We start from the raw sequence: 16865 nt of genomic DNA, 5'->3' as shown, positions 1-16865 counted from the left end.
GAAAAAATTAGGAGCGAGACTGTATTTTCTTTTTTTTTTTTTTTTTTTTTTATAAGAATTTATTGGCATTTTTCTATAACAAACATATACCCACACCCACACCTACAATAAACAAATGCAGAACAAATAAGACAAATACAAACAATGTCAAGCTTTCTTATTGCATCTTTCTAGAAAAAAAAATTTCTAATTCCATATCTTGACTTTTGACTTCCCCTGCCTTTTCACCTTCGAGTTTGTATCCTTAGTCTATTTAATAACCATTTCTCCTACAAAAAAAAAAAACATTAACTACAATTGTATAATTACATTCAATTATATCTTCAACAGTTGCTAAAAATGCATCATCATAATAATACCTCACCATTTAATCTTCTAAATCCATAAACTTAATCCACTTAAATTCACTTTGCTTATAGTCCACCTCATAAATCTTCTCAAATCATTCGCATCTAATCTATCTCTTCTATCCTTAAGGTTGCTGCTAGTAACATAAAAACTTGAAATATCTCCTTTCATGTTCAAATAAGAAATATAACAAAAAGTTGTTGACAATATTCACCCTCCAATTTCAATTTACCATATCAGGCTGCATAAAGTTTTACTAAATGCTTCACCCCACACCCCCTCTGTCCATTATTCTTCTCCTAATGGCATCAGCACTGAACTTCCATATCTCTTCCCTCTCCAAGCGTCCACAGATCCAGGCACAGTCCAAACCTCTCCTTGCCGCGAGTTCAGAGGTGTCCATCTCATCATCTCTCAGCTTCTTCGGTTCTTTGTAACATTCCTTTTCTTCTTGTAAATACCTTAATTCTCTGTCCCTGGCCCCCGAGCTCACACCTCGGGGACTGGATATACGAAATCTTAACGTCGCCTTGGGGCTGCCACCCCCAAAAAGCGAATTTCTTCTCCGAAGTAGCTCATTCATTTCACTCCATCTTTGCATCCATCCTCTCAACTCTTTGGCAAGGCTTTCTTCCAAAGTATCAAAAGTTTTGTAAGCCTCCTCTGTGGGCAATTGGTTCCATTTCAGACCCCCACACAAGACTTTGACTTTTCTATAAAGCAGTTCCACCTTCAAGGCAGTGAGTCTCTGTTCGTCCGTTAGTCCAGAGTTCAGTGCCAGTTCAAGGACGAAACCCAGCATACTGGCAGAGGAGGAGGAAGTGGGTATCATATTTCTACTCCCCTCTTTGTTCGTCGCCATTTTCCTGAACTGGAGCGCAAATACCGCAACTTTAAAAGGAGATATTTTCCTCTAGTTAGCTTCCCAAAAGAAAAGTTTGCCAGTCTCCTGTGTCAATTTTAAATACATTGTAACCAGTTCTGTAGCAGCAATCGGTCAAACTGGTTAGATTCTTGAGCTCGAAGGGAGGGAGGGCAGGCTGCCATTCTCCTTCCCCCCGGATCGTTCCAAAAGCACGATTTCTAATCAAATTCTTTACTCACGACCACCGGGTTCTTTTAGCTCCATTCTTCACAGGTAGAACTTGGACGCTCACCGCGGGCTCTGTCGCCGCATTTGCATCCCGGTTGGGGCATGTCCCCGAAGCCCGGCTCCGTTTGCCCTTCACCCCCACTCCCCCTTTACAGGGGGGGCAAGGGAAGGGTTCAGAGCCTCCGCGGGCGCAGCCGGGGAGCCCAGGGTGCGGGACGCTCTTCCCGCACCCCAACCGGAGCCGCGCGCTGCGGTAGCGCGGCTCCTAACCCCCGGGATGGACAAGGCGCTTCGGACCCGAAGCAGCCTTCGACCACCCGGCGATGGCGTCGCCGCCGGAAGTCGCGAGACTGTATTTTCAAGGTACAGGAAGTCAGTAACGTGGCCAAGCAGTAGTGAATTCACTTCCATGACCCAAGTGACCTTGATCAGGTTTTGGAAAGGCACAGAGGCCTCTTTAGAACTGCAGCCTGTTGCTCGTTGCTTGACATACCTGGCATGTCTCAAAACATAGCCCCAAGCAGATTGTGACTGATACCTGTGTTGGAAAACGCAGTTGTAAGCATGTTTCTAGATAAATGTGCATGGAAGAGCCCAAAGAAATCACGAGAGAGACTCTGTAGGAACTGAACATCATAATTGGGTTGGGTATTGTAAGAGACAACCTTGTGCCTCTGGGAAGTCTTCCATACTAGCACAGAGCAAAGAGAGAAATGGGGGTGGAACATTAATGTTGAGCATAAAACCAGTGATGACAGCCCTGGAAGGGTATAAAAATGGGTGCTTGGAAAGCCTGGAGTAAACACATAATGTCATGACTTCATTAATGAAACAAATATAAAGTAAAATGCACAAAGAAGTGTACTGATATTTAGATGCCATGTTGTAGTTGGATATTTTTTGTGCCAATAAAAAGTACACCAAACTGTGTGAAGCTGGATTCTGAATGTTTTCATCCATGACTGCCTGACTCGGGACAGTGGGGAGCAAATGAACAGGGAAACATTCCTATGCCAGTTCACATATTTTAATGGCAAGGGGCGGTGCAGCCCTTGCAGAGGGGGAATGGACCACCATGGTTTCACTTTCAGATCTGTCCATTGAAAACACATGGGCATATTGCCCCCAGAGATGAAACTTATACCCCAAGAAGGGGAACCTAGATGGTCTCCAAACTTGTCTCCTTCTCCTTGGGTGCAATTTTCACATCCTTCCCCCACGTGCAAAAAGGAGGTGCCATGGCCTTTTATTTATTTATTTCAACATTTATATTACGAAAAGCACTCCCAGCAGTTCACACCATCGTAGTCTCTGCGCTTAGGACTGTTACCACTTCACGTCACTTTCTGGTCCATCTATAAAATTCAGGTAACAAGTTCACACAGGGATAAACCAGATGGGTGATTGCTTCAAGTCTGTTTAGAGCTGTCCCATTTTAATCTTCAATTCCCCACCCTCCCCCCGATAATTAATGCCTGTCTGCTATCAATATTCCCAGTAAAGCTTTACATTGAGTTTAACACATTGATGCCGCATTTAGTCCACCCACCAAATATTTTCTATAGAGCAGGGATGGTGAACCTCTGTCCATTCCCTTGTAGATCCTTCAAAAAGCCAGGTAGGTAGCCTTGCATGTTTGCTGCAACAACAACAAAATCAAGAGCCTTGTGGTATCTTTAAAGTCTGGGTCATTTTTTATGGCAGATGCTTTTGTGGGCTAGAGTTGCCTTCATCAGATGCATAAAGTGCTGTCCTCAGTATAAACACACACATATGACAGAGGTATATGGGAGAATGTAAACAGCAGGGTCAAATGGCAATGAAATTCATTCTGTAACAATTCTACGTGGAGCCTGCCAGCAAAAAAGACATGAATTTCAAGTGAGCAAACCTAACCAGCAGTCTGATAGTAACCTTACAGATTAATAGAGTTACTTCGGCGGAAGCTTTCCTGAGGCATAAGCCACACAAGTCGCAGGAATGGCACAGTCGCCTAAGTAGTCAGATAGAAATACACACTGAGTCCACAGAGAATTACAGGACAGTTCTTCCCCCAAAAAAAGTATAGCCAGAAAGTCAAATGATGCAAGAGGCGACAATAGCCAGTTCCCTTTTAACTAGGCAGAGCACAAACAAATTATTTTATCCACTCAATGGCTCAGTTCCCTGTTGCTTGTCCTTGCACCTTGTGCTATGAAAACGGAAGACCCTCTGCTGCCCTGAAAACCATCTCTGTTTCAGAGCTAGCTTCCATCCTCCTCCTGCATAGCCCATCAAGAAAGAGTCTGCGTTCTTTAACTTCCAAAGATGCCCATTATATATAGAGAGAGAACACCTGAAATCTCCATCAAGACTGGTGCAAATTTTGGAGGAGGACGAGGGGAAGAACTCCCCGCAGGACTAGCGGGAGAGAACGAAAGTACTTGTTACCAGTGGAGATAGTTGCCACGGCAGGGACACTGGATGCCGAGGTAATGAATAAAGCTACAGCTGCTCAGCTCTCTGCCGTCCTTATAGTACATGGTTTTGTCCAAGGAAAACGGGCCAACGGTGACGCTTATAATATAATACTTATAATAGTTATATGGTTAAAACGGGAAGTTACAACAAAATTCGGATAATACTATAAGATGCAGTAGAAAAAGATTTACAATGGAAACTACTGTGGGGCGGGTTGAGGGAAGTGCAAGGATTAAGGGAATGCTATATATGTATAAATATTGATTATATTTGAATGTAATCCTACTCAGTAGACCCATTGAAACTAATGGAACCAAAGGAGTCATGCCCTTGAAAATCAGGGAGTGCACTCTAAGAAGGACTAGTGCTTATGCAGAATTCTGGGAGATTAGACAGGTTGTGCATCCACAGCAGTGACTGGGAGAGGAATGAGCGCTGGGAGGAGCACAGAAAAAAGAAGCAGCCATGGTGCTTCTGCAACAGCACAACCAGGTGTGGCCCGGGATACCTGAAGGAGTGTCTCCATCCCCATTGTTCAGCCCAGACGCTGAGGTCGAGCTCCGAGGGCCTTCTGGTGGTTCCCCCACTGCAAGATGTGAGGTTACAGGGAACCAGGCAGAGGGCCTTCTCGGTGGTGGCGCCCACCCTGTGGAATGCCCCCCCATCAGATGTCAAGGAAATAAACACCTATCTGACTTTTAGAAGACATCTGCAGGTGGCCCTGTTTAGGGAAGCATTTAATGTTTGATGTTTTAATCTGTTTAATATTCTGTTGGGAGCCACCCAGAGCGGCTGGGGAAACCCAGCCAGATGGGCGGGGTATGTATATATGTAATGTATGTACCCGGTATGCATTAGATCCATTAGGTCCAACTGGGGTTGTGGCGCTCATCTCGCTTTATTGGCCGAGGGAGCCAGCGTATAGCTTCCGGGTCATGTGGCCAGCATGACTAAGCCGCTTCAGGCGAACCAGAGCAACGCATGGAAACGTTGTTTACCTTCCTGCTGGAGCGGTACCTATTTACCTATTTGACGTGCTTTCAAACTGCTAGGTTGGCAGGAGCAGGGACCGAGCAATGGGAGCTCACCCTGTTGCGGGGATTCGAACCACCGACCTTCTGATCGGCAAGCTCTAGGCTCTGTGGTTTAACCCACAGCGCTACCCACATCCCTATGTATGTATGTATACATTAATATTATTAATTATTATTGTTATTATGATGCCTTCACCTGTCCTCATTTGGCCTTGGTCTCTGCAGCCACAGCAGACACAGCAACCTCCCAACAGTTTGACTTCACTCCCAAAGGCGCACTCAACCATTGTTTCCCGAGGCATACAGATGCCAACAACATTCCCCTGTTGCCTTCCCTTCCTGTATTTTAATGTTTATTTATTGCATTCGAAATCCCACCTTTTTCTCCAAGGAGTTCCAGGGGCCTTACATGGTTCTTCCCCTCCTCATTTAATTCCCATTAAGAACCCTGCAAGGTAGGTTAGGCCAGGAGGCCATGACTGGCCCCAAATCACCCAATGAGCCTCGTGGCCAAGTGGGGGGTGGGTGGGATTTGAACCCGCCATCTCCCAATGCCCTAGTCCGACACTCTGACCATTTCGCCACATTTCAATATATGTTTTGATATGTTTCCTACCTCAAGAAGCGGGAGGCCGTACAGACATGTGTCAACAGCAACCAACCACAGAAATAATTTAAAATGCATTTATTCTGCGGTACCAAAAAAATACCTTGTAAAAGTCTCACCCGCACAAGAACAAGTAAAACAAAAACAAAAAAACAATTGGCCCAGCCAAAGAAGGGGGTGTGCTTTGTTTTTTTTCTCCAGCTTCAAAGGGAATTCAGCAAATCAGTTCTGTATACTAATATTGTAAGTGAACTTTAGGGTGATGCTGGTTTTAGTCATGCGCACACCTTTATGGTTACGTCCGTTGACATTTTGGCCTTGGTGCTGAAAGAAGATGTAGCGGACACCAGGAGGGCAGCCAAAGATGGAGTAATAAACCTACGGGATAAGGGGGAGAGAGAGAGAGAGAGAGGTGGGTGGTGATTTCGGTAAAGTTTCATTCAGGCATTCTTATTCCTTGCCTGCCCCTTCACCAAAATGTCCCATAAGGCAGGCTGTTGCAGCATTTATTTCAAAGTACAGTTGTACCTCGGTTTCCGAACATAATCCGTTCTGGAAGACCGTTCGAGTTCTGAAACGTTCGAAAACCGAGGCACGAAGGGCAGCTTTCAAATTTAATAAACAACACTGAGAAAAATAACAGACTGTGGTACCTCGGCATGTTCAACTTCTGAGGCGTATTCGAAAACCGAAGCATTTACTTTCGGGGTTTATGGCGTTCAAAAAACGAAACGGTTTGTCAACCGAGACGTTCGGAAACCGAGGTACCACTGTAATTGTCAAAATAAGATTTGCAAATGCAAAAATAAAATTCGTCTGGGGTACATAATGAGGTGTGGCTTCCGATTGGCACAGCCGCGCAGAAACAATAGCGGAAGCTGCATCGGATGTTTGGCTTCCGAAAGCGTTCGAAAACTGGAACACTCACTTCCAGGTTTCGATCATTCGGAAGCCAAAATATATGAGTACCAAGGCGTTCAGGAACCAGAGTACCAAGGCATTCAGAAACCATGCTACCACTGTAATTTTTTATTATTTATACCCTGCCCATCTGCCTGGGTTTCCCCAGTCACTCTTGGTGGCTTACAGTTAAGTTTTATTTATTCATCTGACTTATATACTTCCCTTCATCTCAAGATCTCAGAGCAGTTCAGAAGGTGAAAATACAAGGTGAAAGCACAAATAAATAGTCAAAAACAAAACAATAACCTCCCTCCCAGAAACATATTTAAAAGGTTATAGAATATTAATCAGCTTAAGGCCTGGTTGAAGAGAAACGTTTTCATCTGGCACCTAAAGATATATAATGAAGGCACCAGATGAACCTCCCTGGGGAGAGCATTCCACAAACAGGGAGCCACTGCAAAAAAGGCCCTGGCTCTTGGGTTGTGCCACCTTCTGGATTTCTCATGGAAGGGGCATATGAAGGTGGGTCTCAGATGATGATTGCAGGGTCCGGTTAAGTTTATACGGGGAGAGGCGGTCCTTGAGGTATTACAGTCCTGAGCCATTTAAGGCTTTATAGGTCAAAACCAGCGCTTTTTAATTAATTGGGTCCAGAAACTAATTGGAAGCCAGTGCAGTTGGTGCCAGCTGTTATATGCTCAAACCATCTTGCCTTGGTGAGCAACCTGGCCGCCAAATTCTGCACCAGCTGAAGCTTCCGAACCGTCTTCCTTCTTACCTCTCGCCACCTTCCATGTTTAGAACCATTCATGAACAAGCCCTCAGAACACCGCTCTCTTAGGACCTTGAAGTCTGCTGATAACAGCTGCACCCGCAGCTGGTACTGGGTGCCTTTGGTGCAGTAAAAACTATATTGAGAGATAGAGAAACAGAGAATTTTCCACACCATAACATTTGTACTGAATCCTCACTCTCACAAGGAGTTAAAATCTAAGAAGAGCCTGGCTGGTGGATCAGGCCAATGGCCCATCTTAGTCCAGAATCCTCTTCTCTTCCTCTAATAATTGTCATAGTTGTAATAGATATCATATTGGCCCCTTCTCCTGCCCACCACCACTGGGCAGTTGGTGGCAGATGACCGTGTGGCTGGGACAGAACTGCGACCCGTATTTCTGGTACCCACAAGGATTGTGGAGGCCTCATCCAGCAGCCCTGTCTGAGAGGGAAATACAACCCCTCTGGAGTTGAACTTCAGAGCCAGAAACCCTGCACACTCCAGCTACCAGCCAGAGGCCCCTGCAGGAGCCCAGCCCACCCATGTTGTTAGAAGCCATGATGACAGAGTTTTGCTGGCCAGGGTAACTGGCAGGTGGTCACTGTCCACCTTGGGAAAGCAATGTGGATCTTTTAAGGAAGCTGTCACGCCACCAAAGCTGGACTTAGCATTGTAGTGAAAGCCTACACAGGTCCAAAAAAGTTGGACCACTGTTGGAGCCTATTGCCAGCTTTGGAACTGTCCGTGGTCCTGAAGTCCAGGTCCCATCAGATACACTTGTCTCCATCCATCTACAGTAACTCGCTGGCCAACTAACTTCCCATGGTCCTGAACCCCAGGTTCAATCAGACCTGCGCCATTGTCCTGTCCATTTGCATTTCTTAGTCCAGAAAGTATTGATCTGATGTGTAGAGATCTTTCCTAATCTAATTAATTCAAGAGGATTCTGGAAGCTTCTCTATGTGAAAGAAACAAGCAGAAAGTTCATGATGTTTCGGTTATTCCTTCAGAGAAGTTGAGTACAGCTGGTTTAAACTGGTTCTGTTATCTCTTTCAGTCAAGGTCATGCTGACTAAAAATAAGGCCAGAATGAGCCTGGGTTTCATTTTCTCTTTCTATCTCTCTTCCTTCTGGTGTCATGTACTGTACATAGTATGCTTAGTGTTAAGGGTTAAACTTATTATAAGTTATTGTAAGTTGAAGTTAATTCTGCTGCAACTGGATTTCTTATGGACTGTGCCAATCCTGAATGTACTGGATTTGCAACCATTATGCTCATTTGCCTTCAGTAGCAGTAAAATTGCCTCTGTTCTATTTTTTGGGAATCCCGCAACATGTTTGAGTTTTTACTCTACTAACTATATACATTGGAATCTGCTCTGGATCAAGATGGAGTAGAATTTCCATGACATGGCCAACCCATTGACCACTTCTATCCTTTCGATCTACTGGAACCTTTGAGAGTGTCTTCTTGCCACACAAACTCACCAACAGCCACAATGGCACACACTGCACTCACCAATCCGTCACCACAACACTGGGTTTCACCCTATCTATCAGCTCATCCCAGTAGCCTTCGTCCTTCAAGGTGATGAGCTGAGACTTGGCGCAGAACCTAAGTGAAAACCACAAAGTAACACCATCACTATCCTGCCTTTTGCTCCAAGGGTTTGGGGGCTCCAAGCCAAGCTCGTCAACCCACCCATGGAGATGGCTAGCAAGCCTCATTGCAGAAGGGCACTGGGGCTTGGCCACTTATTAACGTGGTGCTCTAGGAAAATTTGGGTTCCAATCCAGGCCTCCGTTTTGGGGACATTGGTTGGTCCGACAAGCACACAGAGTGTGAACAAGATTGAGTTATGTGGGGGGGGAGGGGGGCTCATTTAATTCACTGCACACAGGTGGTGTAGTGACAATAAAGGATTATTATATTATTATAGTACTGGATAAAGGATTATTATATTATTATAGTACTGGATCCTGCCTTGTTTAGTGTGCAAGAAGAAAGTTGCAAACCTGAAACCCACTCCCAATTGGCAGGGCTTTGAAAGAGTCCTGTGCAACACACGACCCACAAAGCTGAAAGCAGGCCAGAAGCCAGAGGTTGTGGGAATGCTCTTCCTAGCCTCCTGAGAGGCAGCATGGTGTTCTGATCAGCGTATAAAACATACAAAGCTGCCTTATACCAGTGTTTTTCAACCACTGTTCCGCGGCACACTAGTGTGCCGCGAGATGTTGCCTGGTGTGCCGTGGGAAAAATTTGTTTATTTGATTCCTATTCAAGAGAATTACTTTATATATAGTCAATATAGGCACAGAGTTAATTTTTTTAACATTTTCTAATGGTGGTGTGCCTCGTGATTTTTTTCATGAAACAAGTGTGCCTTTGCCAAAAAAAGGTTGAAAAACACTGCCTTATACCATTGTTCCATCTAGCTCAGCATTGCCTACACTGACTGGCAGTGGCTCTCCAGGGTTTCAGGCAGGAATCTCTCCTGACCCTACCTGGAGATCCCAGGGATTGAACCCAGGACTTTCTGCATGCAGAGCAGATGAGCTGTGGCCCTTCCTACATTCCAGGCAGAAAAGTTAATACAGTGGTACCTTGGTTCTCAAATGCCTTGGTACTCGAACAAATCGGCTCCTGAACGCCGCAAACCTGCAAGTAAGTGTTCCGGTTTGAGGACACTTTTCGGAAGCCAAACGTTCGACGCAGCTTCCACTTGAGTGCAGGAAGCTCCTTGCAACCAATTAGAAGCCGTGCCTTGGTTTTCGAATGGTTTCAGGAGTCGGATGCATTCCCGGAATAGATTAAGTTCAAAAACCAAGGTACCAATGTACATGGGGATTTTTTTTTTGGGGGGGGGGTGTTGCAGTTTCATGCAGGTATGTCTGACCCTATACCAATTTATTGGATATTAAAAAGAACTCATTAGATTGAACTTGTTGGTGTAAGTTGTGATTATTATTATTAATATTTTAAGAAACTGGTCCAGGATTGAGGAGAGGGTATCTAAAGGCAAGCTTCCATGCCGGCCCAAGATTACCCGCAGCAAAAACAGTGAATCGCTCTCCCCATCTCCAGCTGATTCCCAGATCAAACGGTATTATCCTTACCCATCACAAGCAGCAAAGCATTTTTTAACCTGAAGACAGGGCCCATCTTCCACAGGGCGGTTCCTCTGAAGAAAGTCCCTCATTCCAAGTCGCAGTGAGGCCTTTTCAGACACTTCCTGAATTTTCCATTGGGCATCTCCAATGGTCTTGGTTGTCCAATAGTCCAAGCCATCTGTAGGAAAAGGGGACAAGTGATAGGGAAGGGTTAACAAACATAAGAAGAGCCCTGCTGGATCAGGCCCAAGGTCCATCTAGTCCAGCATCCTATTCACACAACCTATAAATTACTGCGAAATTTATGAAAGGGCATGTTAAATAACATAATTTAAACACTTGTGGCATTGAGTGGTGCAGATATCTCAGGTTGTTAGTAAAACAGTGCACATCGTAGGCTACAATCCTAACCCCATTTACCTGGAAGTAAGCCCCACTAAATTCAATAGGACTTGTTTCTGAGTAGACACGGTTTTGACTGCATTTTTAAGTTCGCAAGGTCTAATATTTTAAAGCGGGATCCAGAACGGAACTTTAAAATACTCCTGTTTTGCCAATAGCCAGAACCAGTTTTAGCGCTCAGTTCCGCTTTCCTGGGAAATCGTGAAAACTGGAGTTCTGTAAATGCGGCTCAGGGATGCTGCCCCAGAAATCTCAGCACTGAACTGCAACTCCCAGGGGCTGAGAGAAGGCAGAGAGACCAGAGCCAGTGACAAGAGAACCAACCGATTCTAGTTTGCTTGTCTCCATCCCTTTTCCTGTTGAGTTCAACACAGGCATCACTGTGGAGGAGGAAGAAGCTGTCAGTACGAAGCCCTGAGATGGTGGGAAAAAGTCAGGCAGGTGGGAACAGCCCCATCCTGCCCCCCCCCCTGCCATGGACCAGCCTCTCAAGATACAAAACCGAGAAGAGTACTCTAGGTAGCTCTTCATTTCAGCATGTTTAAGCGGCTCCCTGCTTCAGGAAATTCCTTCCCATTCCCAGTGACACAGCATTTTCTCCTTCTGCTGTAATTCACAACGGCCTGCCTGACACGTGAAAAGTCAAACTCCGCATGCAGAAATATGGTGCAGCCTTGCTTTGCTTCAGCTATACCACTTCTGAATGCAGGTGAAGAAGCAATGTGTTTGGAAGGTTCCCGATGTAAAATAAATAAATTTGCAGACCTAAGTTAGCCATGGCCACATAACGAAAGAGTGTGTCAGGGAGCGGGGAGGAGTTTCTTAACAACCCTGAGATGCTTAGTTTCTTCAGGAAAGGCGGTGTGTGTGTGTGTGTGTGTGTGTGTGTGTGTGTAAGAATTCACACATCTCATTTCCTACTCATCTGCATTCAAATGTGGGACAGTTCACAGGAACATAGGAAATGGTCTTATACTGAATCAGATCATGGGTCTTGCCTAGCTCAGAATGGTCTACCTGGAGAAGCCATTGGAAATTGTACCTGAAGGAGCATCTCCACCCCCGTCATTCTGCCTGGACACTGAGGTCCAGCTCTGAGGGCCTTCTGGCGGTTCCCTCATTGCAAGATGTGAGGTTACAGGGAACCAGGCAGAGGGCCTTCTTGGTAGTAGCGCCCGCCCTGTGGAACGCCCTCCCATCAGATGTCAAGGAAATAAACAACTACCTAACTTTTAGAAAACATCTGAAGGCAGCCCTGTTTAGGGAAGTTTTTAATGTTTGCTGTTGTATTCTGTTTTTAATCTGTTGGGAGCTACCCAGAGTGGCTGAGGAAACCCAGCCGGATGGGCGGGTTATAAATATAGTATATAAATTAGTAGTAGTTGTAGTAGTAGTAGTACCATGGACCTGCTGCATACAGACTAGATGCTACAACACTGAGTGTTTATTAAGGACTATAAGCAGAGGCTTTCAGAAAGGACTCTCCAAATCAGTTCCCTCTATGCTCAAGGCAGGCTTGTTGGTATTTCTCCTTCAATAAGCAGGGACTTGCCTTCTCCAAAGGGGTTCTTGATCAAATTCTTCTCCAGGTGGCCCAAAATGTAGTAGGCCTTTATATCACGTGGCACAACCGGCAGACGTTTGTTGCTGTCCTTTCGCCGGAAGAGACGCTTCCAGAGAACTGGCAAGTCCACCAGATCCCGCCAGCGGGAGCAGACCGGACGGCAGTTTCGAATCAGGTCGCCCATGGGGACAAGAGACAAGATATCCAACAGGAGGTGATCGGGCAAAACGCAGAGGCTTGCCATCGCCCTTCAAAGATGTCCACTCCACCTGGAGAGGAGAACTGGGAGAGAGAGGGAGAAAGGGAGAGAGAGAAAGAGAGAGAGAAGCACACAAGAGGGATGTGATCACACTAAATCTCCTAGCAAGGAAAGGGCATCCCAAATGATTGAGGGGATGGAACGATTCCCCTATGAAGGAAGATGGAAATGTTTGGGACATACAGCGGTACCTCGGTTTTCGAACGTCTCCGTAGAGGAATGTTTCAGTTTTCGAACGCCGAAAACCAGGAAGTAAAAGCTTCCGTTTTCGACCACGCCTCTGCGGGCCGCCATTCGTGCCTCGGCTTTCGGGCATTTCAGAACTCGAACGGTTTTCCGGAACGGATTACGCTGGAAAACCGAGGTACCACTGTATAAGATTAGAGGAAAGCTGAGGAAGAGGAGACATAATCAAAGTTTATAAAAATTATGCTTGGCATTGAGAAAGTGGATAGAGAAAAAATTTTCTGCTTCTGTCCCAACACTGGAACTTGGGGGCATCCAGTGAAGTGGGCATCCATTGAAACTAAATCCACTGAAACTAAACCAGGCAGAGGGCCTTCTCGGTAGTGGCACCCACCCTATGGAAAGCCCTCCCATCAGATGTCAAGGAGACGAGTAACTCTATAACCTTTAGAAGACACCTGAAAGCAGCACTGTATGTAAAGGTAAAGGACCCCTGGGCGGTTAAGTGCAGTCCAAGGCGACTATGGGGTTGCGGCGCTCATCTCACTTTTCAGACCAAGGGAGCCGGAGTTTGTCCACAGACAGCTTTCCAGGTCATGTCGCCAGCAGGACTAAACCGCTTCTGGCGCAATGGAAACACCGTGATGGAAGCCAGAGCACACACGGAAATGCCGTTTACCTCCCCGCCAGAGTGGTACCTATTTATCTACTTGCACTTTGATGTGCTTTCGAACTGCTAGGTTGGCAGGAGCTGGGACAGAGCAACGGGAGCTCACTCTGTCACGGGGATTCGAACTTCCGACCTTCTGATCGGCAAGCCCAAGAGGCTCAGTGGTTTAGATTACTGTACAGTGCCACCCGCGTCCCTAGCCCTGTATAGGAAGTTTTAAACATGCTATATTTTATTATGCTTTTCTATATGTTGGAAGCCACCCAGAGAGGCAGGGGCAACTCAGTCAGATGGATGGGGTACAATTACTGTACTTCCTGCAATATTACTAGGTCAAAAATCATGAGTCAGGCTCCCTAAGCCCTGAGACTTTTGACTTTTAGAGAATGATATTCATGAAGTGTGAGATTTGCTTGGGCTGTTGTTTCCCTATGAATCCTTTACAGTGGTACCTTGATAGACGAATGCCTCGCTAGACGAAAAACTCGCTAGACGAAAGGCATTCGCTAACGAAAGGGTGACTCGCAAGACGAATTTCCCTATGGCCGTGACTCGCGAAACCGAAAACGTTTTGCGGTTTGTTTGTTTTTTCATAAAACCGCGCTTCCTCCGACCGTGCTTCGCAAGACGAAATTTCCGCTATACGACAACACGCACGGAACGAATTCATTTCATCTTGCGAGGCACCACTGTATTATTATTATTATTGGAAGATTCAGGACATATAACAGAAAATACTTCTTCATGCAACGCAGAGTTAAACTGTGGAACTCTCTCCCATTTGAAGCGCCAGCATGGATGGCTTTAAAAGAAGGTCAGACTTGTGCTCATGTCCTGCTTGTGGGATTCCCCCTTAGGCACCTGAGTGAACAGAATGCTGGACAAATCGGCGTTTGGCCCGATGCAGGTCTCTTCTGATGTTCTCATAAATAGCAAAGACACCAGACGCTGCCTTGCACTAAGTTGGCCTTTCTAGTTCAGTATTATCTGCACCGACTGGAAGAAGCCCTCCAGGATTTCAGACAAGGCTGTCCCCCAGCCCTACCTAGTGATGACAGGGACTTGACCCGGGATACCACCTGCATGCATGGAAATAGACAACGCCAAGGAAGGCCCCTGCAACACAATGCTGCTGTGTCAAGGCCACCCAGTGACGGAGGCTGCCCATAGGCTGGAATGCATGGAGACCATCAGTAGGGGGCGCCAATGACAAAGAGAGCCAGCTACCAGCTAAGTCTGGTTTCTTCCCTACTGAGTTCTGTAGTCTTAAAGAGTGCAGTCACTCAGTACTAATCCCTGGGCTGGTTGTAAAAAAAAAAAAAAGCAGGCAAGCGAGGGCTAGCTAAGGTTCATGGGGCAGAGAATTCTATCCAATGAAGTCAACAGACCTTCGTTGTGATTATTACGCATTCAAATAAAATGTACATGATTATTTAAATGTATTAATTGGTGGAGATTATTTTTTCTACTATGCATTTATTTATTTTTGAACCGTTGTACTTAATTGGTCACATGAGATGTTGTGAGCCGCTTTGGGCACAATTTTGTGGGAAAGTGGCATACAAATAAACAGATGATATATCCCGCCTTTCTCCATAAGCTCAAGTTGGTGCACCCCAGCTCTGCCCCCTCATCATTTAACTCCCCACAACAACCCTACGAGGTGTGTTTTGCTGAGAGGCAGTGACTAGCCCAAGGTCACGGCGAGTTTCAAAGCCCAGTGTGAGATCTGAACCCAAGTCTTACTCCGGCACTCTTAACCGTGATGCCACACCTTGTAGGCTGGACCCACCCTTTAAAACTAAGTCAACTCTAAATTCCATCCCTGGTCTGTTGTGTATAAAATTCCTGAACTCTGCAGGTGCATTTTTAGAAGGCTGGGGAACCAACTGCCTTTTATTTTTTCGATGCGTGTTAAAATAGTTTGTGAGGTATATAGAATTTGTTGAGGCAGGGTGGGGGTAAAGAGTAACTTTCTCCCTTTATTCACACTACACAGAAGTGGGTTTTTTTTGGGGGGGGGAGCACACTGGCGACAGGGAGACGGCTGGTCCACTCCACCAGCTCTCTTAATATGCACCAAGGCACCCTGAACCACCAAGAGGGAGAGGAGTTTGCAAAACCACTCATTCCACAGGGTTATAGCCAGCTAAATTATTCTCAGGAGTAGACCCATAGCAATGAATGAACCTGCTAGTTATGCCCATTAACTCCACTGGGTTTACTCTGATTTGGAAACTAGCCAGAGAGACTTAAAGATGCTTAACTGCTCAATTCTCTCATTCTTTGGATCCTGCCCAATGCTAAGAGGCTCCTCGTTTGCCTAAAAACTCCTAGGGGCAGTGTGGTGTGATGGTTAGAGTGTCGGACTAGGGCCTTGAGAAACCAGGATTCAAATACTGTACTCCACTTGGCCATGAAGCTCACTGAGTGACTCACTACTTCTCAGCCAAACCTACCTCACAGGGTTGTTGTAGAGATTCAATGAGGGGGGGGGGGCAGAGCCATATACCACACCTTGAGCTCCTTGGAGAAAAAAGGTGGGATTTAAAGGCAATAAAACAAAATAAATATTACCTGACTTGGGAAGGGTGCAGGAAACAAAACCGTGTAGGCTCCAAATTGAAGACGAGTCTCTGCCCCGCTGAGCAACCAGCAGGAAGGGGAGGAGCAAGATGGGCGTCTCCCCCCTCTCCTCGTCCTCCCATACCCCCTCTCTATATAGAAATCCTGGGCAAGGCTCATTTGCATACGATTTAGAGGAGGGCCTTACGCACACAGCTGCTGTGGCTTTGCTCTTTATCCACTTAATCATTTTCTAGGGGGTATCCTGGGCTTGCTTACCCAAGAGTAACTCGGACTGAAATCGTCGGTGCTTACTTCTGAGTAGTAGGCAATGGGCTGTCTGCGGTGCAAGTCCTACTCAGAGTAGGCCCATTGACGTTCGTGGACACGAGTAACATGTGTTAAATAATTTCGGTGGATCGACTCTGAGGAGGACCGTGTTGGCTACAGCACAACTGCATAGCACTGCACATTTCAAGTTCCCCATTGCAAGCTTTCAAATGATTCCCCAAGCTGAGCCGCCTTCCGTTTACTCTCAAGTAAGTCACATGGAAGTCAGTGGGGCTTGCACCCAAGTAACGGCTCTGCTGGCCCTCCCGTTAACTCTCTTTCCTCCTCTCTGCAAGGATGTTTGAACAACGACCCCTGGAGGCAGAGAGCGGGCATCGCTCTACAGCAGCATCCCTGTGCACTGCATCCCAGATACAACAGGATCGGGGAACCACTCTAGTGGTTGTTGGATGCCAGTGCGACCAATGATCAAGGATTGTTTTACACCAGGGGTAGGCAACCTAAGGCCCGTGGGCCAGATGCAGCCCAATCACCTTCTCAATCTGGCCCACAGACAGTCCGGGAATCAGCGTGTTTTTACATGGGTATAATGTG

General features: G+C 46.2%; 1 protein-coding gene across 1 annotated transcript; it reads right to left on the bottom strand.

Annotated features, from left to right (window-relative positions):
• Positions 1–5817: 5817 nt before the first annotated feature.
• LOC117050931 (F-box only protein 6-like) lies at positions 5818–16111 on the bottom strand. The gene is made up of 6 exons (XM_033156893.1): positions 15993–16111; positions 12289–12582; positions 10341–10512; positions 8743–8838; positions 7186–7356; positions 5818–5920 (listed from the first exon to the last, which is right to left on the bottom strand). Exons 2-6 carry the CDS (start codon positions 12542–12544, stop codon positions 5818–5820), a joined length of 798 nt encoding a protein of 265 aa, XP_033012784.1. The 5' UTR covers positions 12545–12582; positions 15993–16111.
• Between the last annotated feature and the right edge of the window lie 754 nt (positions 16112–16865).

The sequence above is a fragment of the Lacerta agilis genome, chromosome 8 (assembly GCF_009819535.1).
Source record: "Lacerta agilis isolate rLacAgi1 chromosome 8, rLacAgi1.pri, whole genome shotgun sequence".
Taxonomy (NCBI): domain Eukaryota; kingdom Metazoa; phylum Chordata; class Lepidosauria; order Squamata; family Lacertidae; genus Lacerta; species Lacerta agilis.
Note: the sequence above shows the minus strand (reverse complement) of the source record. Positions and strands in the feature narration are given on the sequence as shown.